This window comes from Hoplias malabaricus, chromosome 1 (genome assembly GCF_029633855.1).
Source record: "Hoplias malabaricus isolate fHopMal1 chromosome 1, fHopMal1.hap1, whole genome shotgun sequence".
In the NCBI taxonomy this organism is placed as follows: domain Eukaryota; kingdom Metazoa; phylum Chordata; class Actinopteri; order Characiformes; family Erythrinidae; genus Hoplias; species Hoplias malabaricus.
In genome coordinates, this window is record NC_089800.1 from 77,885,492 (window position 1) to 77,909,069 (window position 23,578).

Here is a 23,578-nt window from a genome sequence, read left to right on the forward strand (position 1 = left end):
TGCGTCTCCCTCCACTCTGACCACCTTCAACAGTAACAGCCACACACATACATTGATGGCATTTGGCATCAAAGCAGCTTACAGTTCAGTTACAGTCTTTACAGTTAGGGGTCTTGCCCAGGGTATAGCATGGTCTATGGTCTGCCGGTGCTGCTAATCAGTCCCCGGTCTGGTGTGTTATAGGCAGTGGTGTTACCCACTACATATTAACAACCACATTTCTCCCAGACAAATGCACACAGCGGCCAAGGAAACAGCAGCAACGCATCCCACACCTGAAAGTACCTGGATGCCCAGCTGACCTTGAGCTGAAGCACTGATGAGAAAAAGCTACCGGACGCTGGAGAAGTCACAAGGCGAGAGGAGCTTACCTTTCTTCCTGAAGTACTTAATGACAGATTTGAGAGTTGTGCCAATGAACACCATCCTGGTTCCTCCAGAGAGACGCGCGAGTGTGTTAGTCCAGCATTAGCATCAGAGCTAATGTGTGTGTGTGGGCTTGTGTGTGGGGATGAAGAGAATGTGAGTGTGGCGAGGCTAATAGACACGCCAACACTGCCCATAGTACACACTCCACACACACACTATTCTCATTTTACGCTGACTGGCAGAGCAACTCCCCCTCCCCTCCTCTCTCTCTCTCTCTCTCTCTCTCTCACCCACCAGCTAAGCCTCTCTCTCGCTTTCTCTCTTCCCCTTAACACTCATTATTTATTCCATTACCCTCTCTCTCTCTTTATCTCTCCTTTACATCTACCTCTCTCTCTCTCTCATTTTTACCCCATGCCCCTCTCCTTTCTCCCTTAAACAAAGTCCTCATCTCCCTTTCTAATTTCCATCCCTCTCTTTTCCTTACCCACTCTCTCCCCCTCTCTCCCTCTTAGTCACTCACTCTCTCTATCCCTCGTACCCCTCCACACACTTCCCCAGATACGCTCCACTCCCTAAGGATCTAAAGCTACTGAGTACTGTCTCTTTCACTCTCTCTCCCTCCTTCCTCTGCTTTATCCTCCTCTCTGTGTATCTTTAACCTCAAAGCATTACCGTGCTTGTCCTTGTGCTGGAAACTGCATTAGTGTCCTTTCTCACCTTGCCTTTACTCTATCGCTATTGAGGGGTCTTAAGCTAGGGACCACAGCAGTAGTCTATTAAGCATCCACTATAAGCCGGTTTCTTTACCACACACCCACATGGGTCCGGAGCCTACTCAGAATCACTGGGTGCAAGGCGGGATCACATCCTGGAGGGGGCACCAGTCCTTCACAGGGCAACACACACACACATTCACTCACACACTCACACCTATGGACACTTTTGAGTCTCCAATCCACCACCAACCATGGGAGGAAACCGAAGCACCCAGAGGAAACCCACGCAGACACAGGAAGAATACAACAAACTCCTCACAGAGAGTCACGCAGAGTGGGGCTAGAACCCACAACCTCCAGGTCCCTGGAGCTGACTGCGACAACTCCCTGCTGCGCCACCATGCTGCCCCTTATGAAATCAACACAATGTGAAATCTAAGATTATAATAGAATATGGAACTGTTCCCTAACTAAAGGTACAGGATCTGTATCCCTGAGGGTACCACCACAGTGACAGCTTTTACTGATAATGTAAATATGTTTGGTCCATGTACGTCCATGTTGGTATCAGCATCTAAAACCAGATTTGTCTATGCACCAATGTTGTCTGTGCCATATAAAAGAGACACAGGACTCCTTTATGGTTGGATCCACTATGACCCCCCCCCCCCCCACTATCCATAATATGGCTCTACATCGTCCATTGAGGTTATCAAATCTGGAACTTGGATCCAGGATCCAGGCCAGGATTTTATAATAGCTGAATGGTATGACTATATAGCTGCAATTGATATAGGTGCAGGGCGGCACGGTGGCGCAGCAGGTAGTGTTGCAGTCACACAGCTCCAAGGACCTGGAGGTTGTAGGTTCGATTCCCGCTCCGGGTGACTGTCAGTCTGAGGAGTTGGTGTGTTCTCCCCGTGTCCGCGTGGGTTTCCTCCGGGTGCTCCAGTTTCTTCCTACAGTCCAAAAACACACGTTGGTAGGTGGATTGGTGACTCAAAGGTGAATGTGTGTCTGTGTTGTCTGCCCTGTGAAGGACTGATGCCGCCTTGCGCCCAATGATTCCAGGTAGGCTCTGGACCCACCGCGACCCAAAATTGGATAAGCGGTTACAGAGAATGAATGAATGAATGAATTTGAGGAGACTTTCTAGGGTGTGTTACTGCCTCGCACCCAGGAATGATCCAGACCCACTGTGACTCTGATTAAAGTGGTTACAGAAGATGAATGAATTGTTGCCATTCTATCAAAAGTGGACTACTGCGGAACCTCATCACAGAAACCAGAAATATACCACTCTATACTCTTTAAAGGAGGCGTGAACGATGCTCTCAGCAGTTTCACACGCCAGGCCGATCAGAAGCTGCAGATAACCCGGTCCAAAGACGTTTGCAGCATTTAGATTCAGCGCACACACACACACACACACACACTTCTGCACTATCCCCACAAATGAAATACTGCTGACTCGGGTCTTTTTACACACGGAATGCACTCCAAGGGACCAAAGTCATTCTGTAAAGGTAGAAGGGTACAGGCCTCATGTTCTAAAACATATCTAGTTGAATTTTCTTTATCAATGTGCAATCTCTGACCATTTGGCACAGATCCAAATGTCTCCCCCTCCTTGGAGAGAATTACAGTCAAGGTCATCTCATGCCATTACCGTAATCATATTTTGCCACAAAAAACTGTAGTACTTTCTTATACTAGGATATTTGCAAAGTCAGCAAAATATATCAACTACAGCTTAAACAATTAATAATTTGGTGGATAAAAATTATAATATTCAACAATTCGTTAATTATCCGTAACCGCTTATCCAGGTCAGGGTCGCGGTGGGTCCAGAGCCTACCTGGAGTCATTGGGCGCAAGGCAGGAATACACCCTGGAGGGGGCGCCAGTCCTTCACAGGGCAACACACACACATTCACTCACACACTCGGACACTTTTGAGTCGCCAATCTACCTACTAACGTGTGTTTTTGGACTGTGGGAGGAAACTGGAGCACCCGGAGGAAACCCACGCAGACACAGGGAGAACACACCACACTCCTCACAGACAGTCACCCGGAGCGGGAATCGAAACCCCAACCTCCAGGTTCCTGGAGCTGTGTGACTGCGACACTACCTGCTGCGCCACCGTGCCGCCCAATATTTAACCAATGAAACTCAAATATTATTTTAACATTTTAATTTCTGACAATTTATGTGCATCATGAAATGAGACTCTTGAGCAGCTGCCCCATGAGCTTCAGGTCACCGTGTCCAATGGCAAGTGTCAGCAAGAAGCTTGTAAAGGTGTGAGACTTTTTGTTTTTGGCCTGGACAGTGATTGTTATTCTTAGAGTGATATGGGAAGCCAACCAGGCCCACAGCTGTGAGTTAGTTTCCACAGTTGGAGAATTCCTATGGGTGGGATCATTGTATCCCAAACTCTCTTCCTCTTGCATTAATGTCTTGTTTTACTGGCTTGTTGATTCTATGGTGGTTCATTCTGGTTTCACCTCTAAAAGCAGGCAGACTTTTTGAGGCTCCTGAGACAACACATTCAGAAAGAGGCAGTCACTGCTGTAGCAGAAGCTGACAAAACAGGCCAATGATACCCAGGCTAGCCTCCTGAGGAAGCACCATGACAATGAGGACATGACTGGGTTCAGAATATCTCTGTCAGCACTGACGTACTTTGGCTAAATCTTTGTTCTGGAAGTAAACTGTTTATAGATCAGCCCCACAAACCTGAAATGCTAGCACTATCTGAAGATCTAGTGAGCTGGCTGCAAAGGGCACTGTTTTAGATCAGAAATGCTGTAATATATTTTTAATTATTTTAGTTGTGGTTGGCCATTTTATCATTTGTAGCAGATAAAAACGGTATGTGTGGATTAGCATGCTAGCTAGCACTGCTAGCTCAGGCTGTTGTTTTATCTAGCAAAACAAATAGCTAACATTTTAGCATTTAAATTTAGCAACTTAACATTGTAGAACTTGCTTGAATAATGTTAGAAAGTGGGAATAATGTAATCAATCTGTCAAAAATGGTAGATAACGCTGTTTTATAAGTTTGATTTTGGTTTAAATGTTGCTTACACTGCTGCCTGTGTAGGGAGTAGGGAACAAGGTAGCACACTAGCTATTGAGATACACTTTACAAAGGCACTGAAAATGACTAATATAATAATAACAATAAAGGCTAATCAACATAAAATATGGAGAAATACACGTAACTGCCTTTATCCCAAGGCAGTCCCAAGACGAATATAGCATTCCAGTTGGGAATTTTATGCTACATTAGCATTCGCCTACTGACATTGAATAGCTTCTTAATGAGCCTATTTTCCCCCCTTTCCTGTTTCATTGTCTGTGGGTTGTGCTGTATTTATCCCAGCTCTGTTTTTTATGACTTCATGAAACATGAGGACAGTTTGACAGAAGATAAGCCCTTTTGTAGCAGCTAGATTTTAGCAGATGTCAAAACTGTGTTTACTCTTTACCTTGTTCTGACCCTGTACAAATTCAATTTTATCGGCTGCATCAGTGTTCATACGATATATTTAAACCTACAGAACCTGCAGTTCTACAGAGCAAAAGTGGACTGTTTTTAAGCAGGCATTTCTAATCAACAACTCTGCTGTCAAAACTACAAGTCAAAACTAACACATGATTTATTTTTGATGTTAGTTTACTGGTCAGCAGCAAGGGGAAAACACATATAACCCAGCATATTCCGTATTTTGGAGATCCATGCTGGGTTTTTTGCGGGTGGCCAGTCAAACAAGCACCAAACCAGCATAAATCAATCCCACGCTGGTCTGTGCTCTTTGTTGCAGCGGGGTGCAACCCAAAAACAGGCTGACATCAGAAATACAAAAAAAAGGCTGATGTTAATTAAAATAAAAAGGTTAAAAGTGAAAGGATGCGACATGGCTGAAGTCAAACACACATACAAACCAGTAAAGAGGATTACAGTATTCATAAATCATTAATAGGATTTCACACTATTAATTCATTCATTCATTTTTTAAATTCCATATAATTTCTCATCTCACTCCATATATATTTACTAAACTATCATTTATTCATTCATTATCTGAAACCCTGAACCTACCTGGAATCATTGGGCGCAAGGCGGGAATACACCCTGGAGGGGGCGCCAGTCTTTCACAGGGCAACACACACACACACACACACACATTCACTCACACCTACAGACACTTTTGAGTCGCCAATCCACCTACCATCATGTGTTTATTGGACTGTGGGAGGAAGCCGGAGCACCCGGAGGGAACCCATGCAGACACGGGGAGAACACACCAACTCCTCACAGACAGTCACCCGAAATGGGAATCGAACCCACAACCTCCAGGTCCCTGGAGCTGTGTGACTGCGACACTACCTGCTGCACCACCGTGCCGCCCTAAACTATCATTTATATATCATTTATTTATTTTTGTGGAGGGGAGTTTTTGTTAGCTGGGTGGCTTCCCATGTATCAGTGGAATCACATATTAGCCTTTCCCCTCCCATCTTGATAGCTTCATGTTATTGGAGGAGACCAGTTCAGGACGGGAAATAACAGTGGCTAAATTGGGGAAGCTGATTCTTTTCTGTATGAAAAAGCCCCTCATTTCCCCAGTTCTCTGATTAGCATTTTAGCATGTACCAATGAATATTCACAATCTTTTTGATATTCATATATTCAGACTTGTGATGCCACTCGAGGGAAAGGTCAGCTTTATCACCTTTAATCAGACCGAAGTGCTAACGCTAAGACAATGCACAGTGGAAAATCAGCACTGATTACATGTGAGAGTCCAAATGCAGTGTCCCCTCAACAGAAGAGGACAGAGTTGACACTTGTGGTGATTATGACTGTCACACAAAACCTAGTAACCTCAACACAACAAACTCTTATTACCTGTCCTCCATCCGTCGCTCCTCACAATAGAGCCGTTCAGGTCCAAAGTCATCAGTCACCGGCAAGTCAACAGCCCCACGGTTAGACTGTGGGGGGGCGCTGGGAAAGAGGGCCATTTAGCAAACAGTAAATGTGAGAAATGTGAATTTACTCAATGTTCTGCCTAGAAAATATGTTCTGTCATCACAACAAGCAATAATATATGTGGGTTAAGGCCTTGTTGGCACAGATGTCACAAAAATAAATAAATTTAAAAATATATATTCAGAAAAGTGCATGTGTACATTAATTTTGACAGTGTTCTGTGGGCCTCCGAAACCAGAAATCCTGGGATAAAACGAGTCGTTCAAGTAAGGACACTTTAAAATGGTCCCGCCTCTTAGCCCAATCCCAGCACTGGACCCGGGTTTTTGTGAGAAACTGGCCGCTCTGAACAGGGCTGCTGTGGTGTTTGATCCTTGTGGTGTTTTAACCAAAGCATGTCACAGATGTTTATTTAAGGAAAAGTGGTAAATATGTCACGTTTAAAGTCAACATAGACAATTTGCTCATTTTGTAGTCGTGTACATATCCCAATGCATTGGTAAGGGAGTGTAGAGAGAGTTAATCTGGGCAAATGAGTCTAATAAATATTAACGATTATGGGCACTCATCATTTGTAATTGTCCTACAAGGTCGGTTAATTAAGAATTGTACTATGTATATTTGTATAAGCAGCATGGGCACACAATATAAGATACATGGGAAAATATTAGTGTTCATTATACTATACATAATACACAAATATTGGTATTATAGCAGATAATTAAAATATATTTTATTTTTGATCATATTTATGCTCTGCCATGCTTATAGTTTCTCATGTGTGTCACTACTCCAGCCCCCCGTTCATCACCACTGCCGCAGCCCCCAGCCCAGCACCACTGCAGCCCCCAGCCCAGCACCACTGCAGCCCCCAGCCCACCTCCACTGCGGCCCCCAGCCCACCTCCACTGCAGCCCCCAGCCCACCTCCACTGTAGCCCCCAGCCCACCTCCACTGCTGCAGACCCCAGCCCTGCACCACAACCCATAGCCCACCTGAGGTGTGCTCCTTTAGCTCAGTGCAGACAAAGCACTACAGGAGCACACAGTGCAGACCTGCGCTATACACACACACACACACACTCTCTCTCTCTCTCTCTCTCACACACACACACACACACACACACACACACACACACTCTCTCTCTCACACACACACACACACACACGCACACACACACACACAGTGCTTATACATCACTAAAATACATCAGAATACGTTAAGGTCAATGCAGAAACTATCAGTACGTGGTAAAGCAGACGGCACACACAGATGCAATATTATCGTCTGCCCAATTATTTACTTCAGATTATGCAAATGAGGATGCATAAATATTCATGTATTTATTTATGATGTATTGCAACTAATATTTAAAGTGACATTTTTGTGAAACAAATTGAGTCTACAGAGAGGTGCTTAATCTGTCAGTCATTAAGTTTTTATTTTTAATATCCTGTGCAAAGTTCATCTAATAAAATATGCAGATGAGCAAGTTATTAAGAAATGATATATAAGACATCCCCAGGATTTCTGACAACCCCATCCCTGTGATCTAACAGCTTCAGCTACCTCTAGTCAGGTTTTCAAAATGAGGTGGGAGGAGCAGTGTATAGGGGGTGGGCTCTGCTGTAGGTTTATGTTTCCATAACAACAGATGAAGGCCCAGGCTGCGAGGCGCCTCAAGAAAAAAGTGGTAGTGGTCTGTCGCTGTCCTCAAATACGAGCACACCTACAGCAGATCTGAAACTGAAGGGGGCGCTGTAAGATTTTTAACATGTCTTATACTGACTCCTTCACCTCTAGCATTTCTTCAGAAATGAAGGGGGTTTTGTCTTCTTTTTTGTTGCTACAGTAACAGCCTGTACTCTTCTGAGAAGGCTATAATTCATAAGATGTCTAGGCTTATTTTGGCTGGTTATGATTGTATTAACAATCGTATAATTGTTTCCTCTCCTTTGCGCTCTCTCCGTCTGAACAAAAAATGACAAATACATTACGCTGGTCCCATCCCATTTACACACTTACTTTTGCAGGCATTTTTTAAAAATTAGATTTAAATGATGATATCTCCGTTTCTACTTTGTCTATCCTCATGAAAAACAAAATAAAAATGAACATAGAGCACAAAGCCTGTAATTTCTCCAGCGTGATCAGCAAATCCTGAGGGTTAATGTCTTCTTTCTGTGAGGATTTAATTGCTTTCAGCCCCAACTACATTAGTGAGGTCATGTACTGATGTTGGATAATTAGCTTTGGATCACAAACACCACTCCAACTCATCCCAAAGGTATCAAATTCGGCTCCATCAACTCCTGAGGTCAGTCTCACTGCTCCACGGCCCAGCGTGAGAGGGCTTTACACTCCTCTACACAAAACCGGAGCGTTACGATCTCCAGCTTTGGGCAGCTGCTCTGGTGTCCCACATTTCGTCATGTTTTCTTTCAAAATAGGCTAAATTCATTAAATATAGGGGGTGCTTTTTTCCTGTGCTTACACAGGATTGCAATACCACCAAGAGGCACAGGCATCCTGCATCCTCTCCCTCTCCCGCAAATAACCAAGGCTCTTGAGAGTTGCTGATCATCAGGCATTACACAGACTCTTACTTATTTCCTTTATTTACACTATATCATTCATTTATTCATCTTCTGTAACCTGTAAATCCAGATCAGGGTACCGCCTGGTAAGGTCCAGTGCACGGCAGGAACACACCCTAGGCAGGGGTACACAATATCCTGTAATTCCTAATAGTGAGATCAACTGTGATATTAATGTTTCCTAATAAATATTTTTGCTTAAACCAATATGATACGGTTTGAACTGTGTAGAAATTAAGAAACTGAGGAATCCAAAGACATCTAAAGTTAATATTTAACATTTGTAACTCATTCGCTTCTATGGCAACACATGGCTTAGCAATAACAACAATAACACATCATGTCTTTGTTGTATTTCATATGTGAATAATCACAGGGTGTTTTCCATTCATTTTCCTACAGAGACACTGGAATGGACAGAGCCAGAGACAGAGCACATAAATAATACAGGACCCTCTTTACTCCGTCTGCCTGGGCATATGCAGCTTATTGATCTGTGAAATGTGTGCCCCGCCAAGAGACGGAGAAAGTGTGCCACTATGTGTGTCAGAGAACTGGGCCAGTGCCAGAGAAACTGGAACTATGACCTGCTACAGAAATCATCGGAGAATGGAAGAGCCTTCCTGGGATTTGTGAAGCTATCTGTTACAGGTCTGTATTGAGGGATATCTGAGTAGGGCTGGGTTTCTGTTTAGATCTTGTCTGGTCTTTGAGCACTGCTGAAAATAACAGGGAAATATAAGTGTGCTGTTAATCATCCACATGTACACTCTCTCCATAAAGAGCCCATATCAATTCTTAATGTAAAGGTTTCTATTAAGTATTCCCATTAAAGCAACACTAGGCAGAATTTTTACCTTAACATTACAGCTTCAGAGTCATTGTGATGCTGCACTGAGCTGTAATAGGGAGAAATCCTTTGGGCTCAGCACTACAGAAACTGCACTATGTAACTTTTGGCGGAGGGTAGATAATAACCCCCCTTCCTTCTTGATAAGTGAATTACTCTCTTTGACTGTAGGGGGAACCGAGGTATTTTTCAAGTATTTATAATATACTTATTTTAATTTTCTACTGTGGTTATTCTGACTTTGCCCCCCCCACCAACACCACAGCGCCCCACAACCACCCCCCACACACACCACAGCCCCCCACAACCACCCCCCACACACACCACAGCCCCCCACAACCACCCTCCCTACTCATAAAGCAGAAAAAGTACTACATTATATCTGTATTATGAATGTATTGTGGATTGCTTTGTAGCATTTTACAGGGTGAATGTCTATGTAAAAGCATGTTAAATGTGTGCTATTTAACCCCTACTTCTGGCTTCCTGTGGGGAGACTGAGGTCAGCCTACTCCTGCACCCTACTACACAGACCACGGAAACGTGTTGTGTTTCACTAAATCCAGGGGTCAGAAATTCACCTGTACATCCACCAGGGGCGAACTATAGTTTGTACATATTGTATGAATCATGGGAATGGTCTTTTAATCAAATATCTATTTTTAAAAAATGTACTCACAAACAATTGACCCGTGTTAATTGTGAATATGCTGCAGTCAGATGAGCTCACTACACAGGCTCCACTTCTCCTACAGAGTGCAGACACTTATTAGCTAGAAGCTGATTGGCTGCTTGAACGTGACAACAGCAGAGAAAAAAAACAGCCAATCAAGGTGGGCTCTTATCCCCCCCAAAGCCAACTGTCACATTCTCAGTTTATCACTGGAGTGCTGGAATCTCTCAGTGATAGTGTGGATGTATTAGATTTTTATTTATTTATTTATTTTCTAAAGACAAATAATGACTAATTATTTAAAAATATCAACGTTAAATGTACTGTACACTCTTTTTTTCATTTATGTTTTAATAGGGCTGTCACAATAATTGCTTCCTGGACTTACCCTGCAATATAATGACACTTCCTCAATCATTTTTGCAGATATCAGTATTGTCCATTGTGTTTACTCGAGTGCTTATTTATATAAGAATGAATGTCACCAGACTTTTATGCACTCTCCCTGCTCTGGTCTCTCTGTTCTAAAGCTGTTGTGTCGATTTGTTTGAGAACAATTGTTTTATTTTATTTGTGTATTAGTTATTTAGGGTACTCCAGTTTCTGAATATTCTTAATAACTATGTTTGAAAGGGGTGTAATTGCATTATTATGCTGTTTAAATGATCATTGGACTACTGTTAACAAATTGTAGTGTAAGTGTAAGTGTAAACAACAGTAATGTCATTTATGGCAACTATTTCATCAGCCGCAAAAAATAAATAAATAAATAAAAATAAAATAAATAAAATAATATAAAAATTGCAATAGTGACAGGCCTTTGTTGTCACATTATGTTTGCAAATAAAATATATCTAACACATAACATTGAACAAAGCTTGTAGGGGTGACATTCTGTGCATTGATTTTTCAAATTCAAAGCACATTAAAATCTTTAATTTCCAGCAAGAATCAGATGTGAAGACTCTAAAGGCTTGTCCTGAGGTGGTACTCTGAGGGAAGAAGGCAACACTGCCTTCTGAAGAACTGACTCACGAGAGGGCATGGGGAGTGAGCTGCTTTCTGATTTGAACACAGCCATTGGTGTGAAGCATTGAATAGCACCCTTTGCGGACATTTTGTTACAGACTTGTTCCAGTGGGTATTTGTACTTATATTTATGTTATATAACATAACTTCAGAGTCATGTCCCAGTACTTTCTGCTGTAAGACGGTGCATGTGCCAGGGCATTAGAGTCTGTCCAGTACTACAGTCAAATCTGTTCGGTAAGTGCTGCCACCCTTAACCACTCAAAAACTCCGAGGTCAAGAGCATAACAACATTGCGAGGAATTTGAGAGTAATGTATATTTCTGTATATATCTGATATCAGCTTTGCGTTGCCATCACAATAGCAACATTCCTCTCAGCTGAGCATTTCATGAACCACTGGATGACAGCGATTAAAATATGAATTCAATTTTAATAATGTTCTATATATAATTATACAATCCTGTGAGTGCTACAATTTTTAGGAAGGAGCTGGTGCCACCTGGTGGCAGAAAATTCGATTCTGGGTAGAGTCTGAACAGAGCTGTTTAGGCAGGGAAGAGCGGTGCTGTGGTGTTGGATCCTTGTCGGATTTTAAGACCCCAGGGACCTATTCTACCTTGTGGAAAAGGGGCATAAGACGTCCCCTTTAAATGAGGTTCTCAAGGACAAGGTTCTCAGTACAAACTGACACAAAAGTCAAGAGTTGCTCTTCCTGTTCTGTGTGGTGTATGCTGAGCAGCTGTGAGGGGCATAAAGCCTATTTGAAAGTAATTACACTCATTAGAAAGCATTAGGAGTGTTTACCAGGCAGAGCGTGCACACTGCAGGACACTGGACTGCTCAGATTAAAGTCTGTAGAACATTTCAGTTGGAACTCAGTTCGGTCGGAAGAAATAAGCCTCTGGACTCCAAAAGTGTCTGGAAACATTGTGGAATAAACACTGTAGGATGAACTACAACTACTACTTCCACTGATAATAATAATAATAATATATATACAATTTTAATATTAACACAAACTTAATATTAGATATTGGAACATTTCTGTGAGGATATGATTGGATAATTACTTCTGGATCACAAAACTGCTCAAGTGCTAGAGGGGCCTAATCCTTTTAGACAACGCTTGCCATTGGGCATATGCTTTTTTAAGCTCATGTTCAGCTGTTCCTGGACATCCCATTTCAGAGAACAGTACTGCCCATAGAATGGGACACACTGGAGCAGCAGTCCACAAGCCTGAGGTCACTAAGCATCAGCTAGACACAGAAAACATCCTGAAGCACCAGGTTGTGTAGCAGAGGAGTGTCTGTCTGGAGAGATGGAGCACCATTCAGTACCTCTGGATTGAGCTGAAGCATCGTCTCTGTTCCAGAACTATTCAGTCAGATTCTCAGAGCAATGTTCCAAGGAGCTTCCTAAAAAACTGAGGCTGTTTCTGAAGACAATTGGAGACAAACTCCTTATGGACACCTTTCCACTGAGACATTAATCACACTATGGAATGGATTCTGACACAGAATGTAATTTCTTTTCAGTCAAAATGATCAAGAACATTGTGTTGACAAGTTGTATTTAGCTTTTATAGCAGAGTGGAGCCAATCACAGGCAAATAAACACTGCTGTGTACATGACAACAACTAAAACTAAAATGGTGCACTACATTCAGGATTCAAAATTAAAGGAACGCTAGGTAGTGTTTTTACCTTAAAACAACAGATACATAGAAATATGTAGAACACCTTCTCCATCAACCTAAAGAACATTTGGCCACGCAAAGGAACCTTTTACCAGGCAATTTTTTTTTTCTATAAAGAAACTGTCGTTCTAAACAGAACTTTTCCCTTTAAAGTAACACTAGGTTGTATTTTTGCATTTACATTACAGTCATTGTGACTGGACACTCCCACTTCCCGTAGAGAAATAAGGGCACTGGGTAAAAACAGAGAAAACAAGAACAGAGAAGAAAGAGAACCAAGCAAAAACAGCTAAAAAACAGAGTTTCAGAACTTAAACTTTTCTCTACAAATTTTATATATTTTTTTTAATATACTTTTTTTCCCTGTAGTGTCGCAGTCACACAGCTCCAGGAAGTGTCGCAGTCACACAGCTCCAGGGACCTGGAGGTTGTGGGTTCGATTCCCGCTCCGGGTGACTGTCTGTGAGGAGTTGGTGTGTTCTCCCTGTGTCTGCATGGGTTTCCTCTGGGTGCTCCGGTTTCCTCCCACAGTCCAAAAAACACACGTTGGTAGGTGGATTGGTGACTCAAACGTGTCCGTAGGTGTGAGTGAGTGAGTGAATGTGTGTCTGTGTTGCCCTGTGAAGGACTGGCGCCCCCTCCAGGGTGTATTCCCGCCTTGCGCCCAATGATTCCAGGTAGGCTCTGGACCCACCGTGACCCTGAACTGGATAAGTGCTTACAGATAATGAATGAATGAATGAATGAATGAACACTGAGAAAAAAAAACAGTTTCAGCGACCAAAGCACTGTCAGAATATCTGTCAGAGAGCCACTATTATTTACATTCTCCAAATCAATCATTCCTACTGACCCCACTGTGGAATTAAAGCAAATCAGCATTTTTAATGATATTAATGAATTTGCTGCCTTCTATTAACTTAGACTGAGTTTTTAAAAGTGTGACAACATCAAAGACAGGTCTGGACTCATTTATGGACATTCTGCCAAGGAACTGTGTCAAGCGTACAAAAGCAAGTGGGAGTTTTAGTGCTGAACTGAGCAGAATGGTTCATTTGCATTGTTCCACTGATAATATCTTGTGGAATTACGGTGACGAGGAATGTGTCGACGGGCCTGATTAAAGTATAACCACACATTTACCCAGAACAGAGCGAAGAGCGGGCAAATCCACATGAAAGAGGCAGCTGTGCCAAAGGACGTCTTTGCAATTTAGGGTTTAAGCAAAAGAGGGATAGAGAGGAAGAAGAGAGAGCGTGAGGGAGGGAGTGATGAAATAAAAGAAAGTAAGCAAACTAGAGTAAGCTCCCAGTGAGCACATAATTAATTCAGCTGGCTGAACCCACAGCAAACTCACTTCAGCATTTCATCTTAATAGCTCCTGCAGGCAACTGCCTCTAGAGCCACTCGCCTTGGCCTGCCTCGTACTGAGTGCCGACCTCAAACTCTGGCAACCAGTCGGGGTGCCAAATTATCCGCCAGAGTAATCAGCAGCACTCAAACAGTGACACTCCATCCAAAAAAGCCATTCAAGAAAATGTCACCGCCTCCAGGCCTTGCTCGTACTGTTTCAACACCTGCTAATACCATCAGACAGCAGGTATCACAGAAACCATAGCCCCAGAAAGCAAGCTATCATATCCCATTCAAGCAGTCCACCGCAAAGATAGAACAAAATAAGATCTCCAAAAAATCTCTGAAGACAATGATGGAGACAGATGGAAGGTCAAAGGCGACTTCCTGAGAAAAAATAAGCCCAGGAATAATCTCCCTGTTTCTCCTCTTGAGTTTTAGGGGAAATCTCATCTACGTCTCACATAGGGCTCAGATTTACCCATACATTTTTCCCCTCTGTCTAAGGAACCATAATCTTCTGAGCCATCAATGAGCAAGGCTTGGTAAACCAAAGTCAAGTCAAGTCATCCATACTCTAGAAAAATCAAAGGTCTCCTTAGCATCTTTGCAGAAAATGAGGTCAGATGGAAGGACAAGGGAGACTTGCTACAAAATGTCTCCTGAGAAATAGAGCTCAGGAATCTCCCATGTGTCCTCTTGAATTTTAGAGAAGATCTCATCAGTGCCTTGCACAGGGCTCAGACTTGCCTTTCATTTACTCTCCTCTGTCTAAGGAATTTCAGGAGAACCAACATCAACCATCCTAGGCCAGCAATGAGCCAAGCCTGAGCAACAAAACGTTTCTAAGCACAGATCTGTCTCGCACTGTTCCCAGATTTGCTAAGATCACAACACTTAGATTTATCTACAATTAAAGAATTAAAGAAAAAAGATGTGCCATCCCAGACAAGAACATTCTCAGTTTAGTTTTGAAACCGGGAATATCCCTTACTATTACCAGGATCTCCTGTTTATCTATGGTATTTGGTATCTATGGTATATGGTATTTCTCATTAAGGACCTAAGCCCTCTATGAGCACTGCCTGAGCAATTAAACCTTCCTTTGGACATAAGCTGATCATTGTGATGACTGAACCTATGATCTTTTGGTGACCGAGCTCTAAGTAGAGCCCCGTGAAGCTCTGGAATGTGTACCTCGCCAGTCCTGGTGATGGGACCTGAAGGTGCTGCCCATCTGCCTCTGTGGTGGTGGGATGATCTTAGGAGTAGGAGGACCATCCCAGCACTTGGGTCGCCAAAGAGCATCCTGCTGCTGGTGGATCTTAGAGGTTAGGAGCCTGCGCCTAAGACTGCCCTCAGTTTTTGGATGGAGGTTACTCAGCTTCCGCGTGTAGAGTGGAAGAAGCTCGTCCTCGTCTTCGTAGTAGGTCCTGTTCCAGCATTTTCCTGCTGGTTCTTTGGACAGGCAATCTACATAGGCAATCATTCTGGATTTGAAAGCAAGGAAACTTTAAAGGGGCTTCAAGAAGTCCTCAATGTGTTCACCTTCCAACAAATACAGCTTTTAAAATCCAAAGTAGAATTTTCCAACTCAGAATTCTGTGGTAACCCAAGGAAGATCAAGATAGGATCTTCTCACATAATGTGCAGTCACGCTCAGGAATACCATGGAGAACTCCAGAATAAACCAATCCAGGATTCTACTTAAATATGTGAGATGTTTCATAATATATCCAAGAGAACAGAACACAAAACTGGGAAGCGTAGTCCTAGTGGAAGATGCCTTGATGAACCTTAAAGTCTAGATGCAGAGGATGCCTTCCTCCAGCAGCTTGCTCGCCTTGTGTGGCTAATCTGTAAAACCGGATTATCCCATCACATCCTAGCGCTGCTGAAGACAGGCTTTCGCACTGCAGATGGTCAGGTTGCTGTAGGTGATTACTGCTACTGAAAGCTGACAGAAAGTCTTCTGTGTCCCACACCTTCACTCTCTCCTCTAAGGGAAAGTCTTGGTTTTGGAAAGTCTTTCAATAATAATTATTTAAATGTAATATAAAAGAATCAATGTAATCAACGTTTTTGGGAGGGACATACATGTGTTGCCCTGTGAAGGACTGGCGCCCCCTCCAGGGTGCATTCCCACCTTGCGCCCAATGATTCCAAGTAGGCTCTGGACCCACCACGACCCTAAACTGGATAAGGGTTACAGATAATGAATGAATTAATGAATGAATGAATGGACTTGCGGAAACATCTTTTTTTTAATAATCACAATATCTCTGTAGTTTTGATGATTTTTGAATTTGAATCTCTTAATTTGCTGAGTAAATGTTTCAGGGAGAGATTTGGCATCACACATTAGATTATATAGAGAAAATGAACAGGGAAGGGTAAAAGTGAGTGTTAGTTATGATGTTTAATATATATTTCAGCGTATATAAAATGTAAACTACATTCAGAACACAACCGTAGCAATGAGGCTGTGTTTACCTTGCTAAATAAAACCAATAATATATCACTAGGCTCAGTAAAAGAGTGAATTATGGGAGGATGTTAAATTGGTTTAAATTTGGTAAAATGAGTAACTAGCATAAACAATGCATCACATGTTAATTTTGATAGCACTAGTTAATATCGATAATTCAATACTACAAGTTAAACAATTCAATTTGGCTTAAAATTGGCCATTAAAGAATTACCAGCTGGGTACAAAAATGTAGCAAGTCTTTATTTACAACATCAGTTCTCACTGATCTGTGCTTTACCTGTGTAGGGAATCGAACCTTAGTCATCGGTTCTTGCCGACTTGTGGTTTATCCCAAACAGGGAAGAGAACCCTAGTTATAATTTCCATAATTGTTTGCATGAGTGTACTGACTCCTTGGTTTTTGATGCAACTGTTCCTTGACTGCTGTGTTTGCGATTCCCAAATAAATTTAGACTTCAAATACCAAACTCTGTTGGACTCAAACACAATACACAATACATCTAAAGGCTTTTAAGTATTAATACATTTTAGACTTGCTGTTTTAGAGAAGTTCTCTAACTGACGTTCTAAATTTCCAAGCTGCACTGCTAACATCAGAGCATAAAGATCCTCTGAAAAAAAAACCAGCGAAGAATGAGAATGTGCTCCCCCTACTGGTGACCACTGGGGATATCATTGGCTGAGCACAGTACACACCCCCACTCAAAGAGACAAAGGCAGAGACAGAGAGAGATAACATATCTAGCGTACTGTATTTATATCCTGTAACTTGTTAGGCCATGTGCATCAAAAACTAAACAAAGCATCACCATGCATCCCAGGATGACAGCTTCAGATTTCTGACCCAGATTTGAGGTCCACAGAGAGACAATTCACAAAATTTAATACCAACACACCCATAGACCATAGTCCCATCTCTTTATCAACATATGGTGGTCAGAGATAATGTAATCAGCCATTTCATCACACTGCTATCTGATTAACCTCCTTCTGGGGCCTAATCCAAAGCCTCAAGCTCAGCTCCATGGAAGCCTGCCATGTGGGAACGGGACCAAAACTTGAGAGCTCCACCTAGCCCCAGCGTAGGGCTGTTTTCTAACCCAGAAACCGAGTCAGGGGAAATCCTAAGCCTTGCTCCTGCTGCCAAACTCTAAAACCACATAGGTTCGCTCTGGTCCAGAGAGAGAGAAAGCTTTGCCAAAGAAGGAAGCTAAAACAGCTATCGCATCCGACTCAGACACCAGAAAATCTGGGTTTCCCTCACTAAATTATTAGCAGTTTCTCTCCCTCATGTCAAGGAGCAACAAGCCCAGCGTGAGGAAGCCCAGCCTGTGATGTGGCTTCATCAGGAGATTTATCACACTGTAGTGATCGTTAGCTCAGTGGAAGAAGGCCTTTGGTTGGCGTCTTTTTCTTCTCTCTCTTTCCCTCGCACCATAAGCAAAAGCCATCAGGCTCCTCAGTTCCAAGCTGAGTAATTCTAACCCCACTGAATGTGGTGGGCTAGGCGCGGCCCTGAGAAAGTCATTGTTGTGTCCACTGCTTAGCACTTTGCACAGCATCTGGACACACTTAAATGACACCATTTCAGCCTTCAGGGCCTTTGCTGAGACAGCTTGCCTGAGTGAGCTTTCACAGATGCTGGACGCATTACTGTAAAGTCACACTGGGAATGGTGGATTTGTATCTCAAGCGCATAAAAACACACCAAATGCTTCTAAAAAATGACAATAAATGGAAAACACTGAGCTTTTTACTCTATAAAGTACTGTATAAAGCAAATGCAGTGACCAATAAATTCCTCTCTATTTTTTAAATTTAAATTTAAATTATATATTAAAAATGCTTTAAAACTTGGATTTTTTTAAGAACCTAAGATGTTATACTAGTGGAACAATCTAAAGAAAACACCAGCACACCCTGTGCACACAGCAACTGAACACAGGGAGTTGTCCTCCCTTGGCCAGCTGTATAGAACACACTCATCTGGCCTCGCAGCTTGATAACACAACCCACTGACTCAGAATAATGATTAGGAGCCCCCACAAGGTGAGAGGCTGCACCGAGAGCACAATGTCCCCAGAGGCCCTGCTAGCCGGCCGTGGCTACTGTAGTCTGAGGGCAGTGGAGCGAGGTGGAATGCAGCGGACAACAATGTCTGCCACGGAGGCACAGGGGCCTCATTCCAATAGAGCCACCTGCTGGAGCTAAGTCACATATCAACTCAATAGTAATTCCATTGGCTTCATTTCAGCAGCTAGTCATTCATGACCAGCCTCCCGTCTGACCTCATCCTGTCACAGGAGACTCTGTACTGTGTGTAAAGCCTAATGAGAATCTCTGACCACCAAAGTTGCAGTAGGTGCTACGATGTGTACAACAGTAATATAGGAATGGTTGGATTGTTCTCACAGGGGCAGGGGCATCATTAGACCCAACATGCCCCAGTAAAATGTTGCTGTGCCCCATTGAATCAAGGCCGTAAAACATCAGTTTTCTCCTGGATTGCTGAGCAGAGCTACAGAAGAAGCCACTCAACAGATGAGGTAATGATAGCGTCTGCTGAAATGCCATAAATGTAAATGTAAAATATGGATCACATCCTGCCTGTGTTGAGTTGATGCTTGTCTCAAATGTACTGCGATCTCCGCTTGTGTCAAAGTCATACAGAAGTTAAATTATTCAGATGAAGAATAGTCTGTTCGTCTTTCAGCGCATTCGTTTTTACATGACATTGATTGAATAAGGGCCACTGAGAGCCTTGGTGTGCAAGGTTAAAAATAAAGCTGTGGTATTTGTTGAAGTGTTGGAGAGGGGAGTAGAAATAGTTCTGCTGACCAAATCATGACCTCCAGCTTTGAATGTTGCAATCAGAATAATAAAAACATCAATGCTAAGTTAGTAACATTCTCTAACACAATGGCGAATGCGGTCAGATGCTAAGAACAGCATTTTTGAAGAAATGTACTTTGCTACAAATGATTTCCAAATCAGCCTCCAGCGAAGCTCTGGACAGTCTCTCCTTGAATCTATGGACACAAGTCCTTGATACAATAAGCTCAACTTGATCACCCCCGTAGGTTTCCATCCTAGAACTGTGTGTCCTTTGTACATTGTTTTAAAGAAGAATACACGCTTCTCTTGTTTTCCGACTAAACTCTGAGGACTGAAAATCAAGCACGGTGCCTTGACCTAGGAATGACCAGCTGAACCATGGTCAGAATTCCAGTAATGCAAGGGAGGGTCAGCACACGCCTGGCAGCTGAGGCACATGTGTATGTGTGCGGTCATGTAGTCGAATGAAGAACTGACTCTCGCTGACCCAGCGTACAATTGAATTAATTTTCAGGGTAGTGTGAAATAAGTCTAGACAGGGACAATGCTCTGCGTCCCTCAGGCTCAGTCCCGGCTGGGCAGATGTCCAAGATTAAAGTTAGGGTTCCTCTAAATATACTTCTAAACGGTCGGCTGGTTCGTTCGTCAGTTAAACGTGACATTTAATATTTTAGTCAGAAAACAATTAAATTCTGAGGTTGTTTCCTCACCATTTGCTTGTTCTCCAGTCTGTCTGCATGCCCGAAAACGGTCTGATGTGTTTTTGAAGCCCTAGTGTCTGTAAATGTGTAAAAAAATAAAAAAATAAAAAAAATAAAAAACTGGCTCGGCCCAGTATGCTAGGCTTTCTCTCTCTCTCCCTCTGCTCATGGCAGAGGCATCTGGAGTATATTTAGACAACAGAGAGGACTCCAAACTTTGAAAAGCACGAGCTGAGATGAGGATATTGGTCTATTGCTGCTTCATAGGTGGGTAATACTGACTTATTTTTGCTGTTTCGGAATGCGTAAGGTGGAATTCCCTCCAAACTCTGGACACGGCTAACTGCGTCACCGAAAGTGCTACACAACTCAAGTTACAAATGAGATTCTGTGGTAATTCAAACACTGAATAAAAACTTACAGAAATTCGGTTTCTGCCCTTAGACACACCGTTCCACCTTAAAAAACATAGAACTGCATTTCAACACGATTGTAGACGCTCCCTTTAAGGGAATAAACCTGGTGAGATCTGCCAAAAGAGTTTTCACAACAGGGAACTGAAGTCATTCTGTAATAATAATTATGTCTAATCGACATAATATTGTCTATATCGATTAATCAATTATTTTCATTCTGTTATTACTGTTCCCACTGTGTGTTCATGTACTGTCCCTTTAAAACCACGCTACCAAGCAGTAGTCATGTGATTCTCCAGCTATCTGCCACATGGAAGCAACCTAAACGCTGAGGCTGACAGAGCGATTCAAGTAGCTTGAGTCATTGCTGTGTTTTGGCTATAAATAAGATGACACTGAACAAGTTAAACGCTGAGAAAACATCCCAGGAACATTAGAAAAATATCCCAGCTTTAATACTGGAGCATATTTACAGTACACACCTAGTCACTGAACTATGAGCGTCAAAAACACAAAAACAAAATGATCGTTCATAAATCGTAATCGTGGTAAGACGTACAATTAAACGTGATATTGATTCCCACTCGTATCACAGAGCACTAGGTTATACAGTACTGTAACTGCTGCTGGCCTCTTCAAATGTCTCCAAAGTTAAGCTTTTTCTTGTGAATATCACAGTCAGTATTTCAGCACCACTGACTGTCATCTTTTAATTCATTCTTAAGTGCTACTTCCTGATCAGGATTGTGGTGAGGTCTTGAGCCCACACTGAATCATGGGGCGCAAGGCATGAAAACACCTGTGGATAACGTCACACACTCACCCAGTCCCTCACACTCATTAATATGAGATAAAAAGGACACACCATGTTATTGATGTGAAAAAATGTATAGCACCCCTTGTGGAGCATTTTGTTAAATGTGAGTGAATGGGTGAGTGAGTGAGTGAGTGAGTGAGTGAATGAGTTAGGTACTTCACATCTAAAACATTGAGGGCTAACATTTTGGGTCATGTTTTTATTATTTTTCCAGCCCAGCACAGTTTGAGATGGAGTCACATGAGTTCACTTCACATAGTGAAGAAAGTTTCTTTCAGGTACATAGACAAGGGGTGGAGAACTGAGGGCTGTATTTCCTCAGAAATGGTTTCCGTGCTCAAACACACAAACTACACCTGGTAATTAGCCGATGAGAGAAGCGGATGTGTTTGAGCAAGTTACCCTTCAGGACCCAGCGTTCCCCACTACCAATAAATAAGAGTTTATAGGACTTTTCTATTGACTGTAGAGTTTTAATACATTTATTACAAAATAATAATTCATTACAGTTAGTCACCAACTGCACCAGTCCATTGCAGGGCACAACACACTCACCCATTCACTCACACTCTAACCTGTGGACAATATCACACACTCACTTATGTGGACTGTTTCATACACAGACACACACACACACAACACAGACACACACACCACAGACACACACACACACACTTTCACCAAGCCATTCACACCTGTGAACAGTTTCATACACTCATCCAGTTACACATCTGTGGACAATTTCACACACTCACCCTGTCACTCATTCATATCTCTGAACAAATTCTGGACACATATATGGACAGTTTCACAATCCGCCTACCGTCATGTTTTTGTCGGAGGAAACCCGAGCACCCAGAGGAAACCCACGCGGTTACAGGAAGAACACCCTATATTTCTCACATACAGTGAGGCGAGGATTGAACTTGATATGGGCAAAGAGAAGTATAAAACCCTGAAGACTTGGGCAGTAGGGCAGATAAATGTGTTCTCCAGAGAGAGGGAGCACCATCCAGATTTCCAGAGCTAATCACCTATCATTCGTACCTTACCTCAGTGTTGCAGAATGTAAACTAATCCTTACAGCAATGTTCCAGCCCTGCATCATCATAAAGAGTACAGAGAGTTTCTGCAGCCGAGAGGAACAGCCTACCTAATAATACTCTTGATTTCAGAAGAACCATCAGCCTGTCTGCATCTGCTGGAGAAGTAGGTGTCTAAAAACTTTTGGCCATGCAGTGTATTTCCAAAGAGCTCCTGGTAATGGAAAGTAACATGACGGACCCTTAAGAGTGCAGGAGAATGGATTACAGATGTCGCGTCAATAACGAAGAGTAACTTGCGAAATGATTGCTCCACAGCATACCACAGTATTCAGCAAGAGCCATGCTAACCCCATCCACTGCAACCTCAGACCCAAAGTATGCATAATCCCTGTGAATCAAAACAATAGCATGTTAAAGGACTTGTCTTTTTGAAATGGTAGGGGGGCACTGGGTGGTCATAATACCAGCAAGACAACAACTAGACTTTCCCAAGTCCACTGGGTGGGTGTGGGTTGGCTTTTCTAGGTCATGGAAGCTTCATTTATTAAGAAGACTTAAACACAGAGAACAGCTTTCAGGCTTTTAAAGTGAATTACAACAAACTGAATTCCTGCTGCTGCCTCCCACGAGTGCAGTCTCCACTCCTGCTAAGTCCACCGGATTTTCAGTATTAAGAAAACGTATGTATGTTCATCTTGAAGGATGCATACTCTCTCACTTTTCCACAAGGGAACAGAGCCCTAGGATCTTAATGAAAATGTCTGTAATGTGTCAAAACACCACAAGGATCAAACACCACAGCTTTTCAGAATGACCAGTTTCAGCGCCTGTTCCTTTAAATGATAGTGAGCCACACACAGCTCACAGTGTTTTACAGGTTTACTCATATGCCACAGAATGTATATGTACACGTATTATAGTGAATATTTATTATGCAGTTATGCAAATGCTATGAAAAATACCTTTATCTTGCCT

General features: G+C 42.6%; 1 protein-coding gene across 2 annotated transcripts in view; it reads right to left on the reverse strand.

Annotated features, from left to right (window-relative positions):
• Positions 1 to 23,578, reverse strand: part of nhsl1a (NHS-like 1a) — a 50,119-nt gene that overhangs the window by 22,390 nt on the left and 4,151 nt on the right. The window contains exon 1 of one of the 2 annotated variants that reach the window (XM_066674100.1): positions 372 to 508. The exons of the other annotated variant lie outside the window; for it this stretch is intronic. Within the exon in view, the coding sequence (XP_066530197.1) occupies positions 372 to 426 (55 nt within the window). The 5' untranslated portion in view covers positions 427 to 508. Of the gene's footprint in view, positions 1 to 371; positions 509 to 23,578 lie in introns of those variants that run through there. 2 annotated transcript variants of the gene reach the window in all.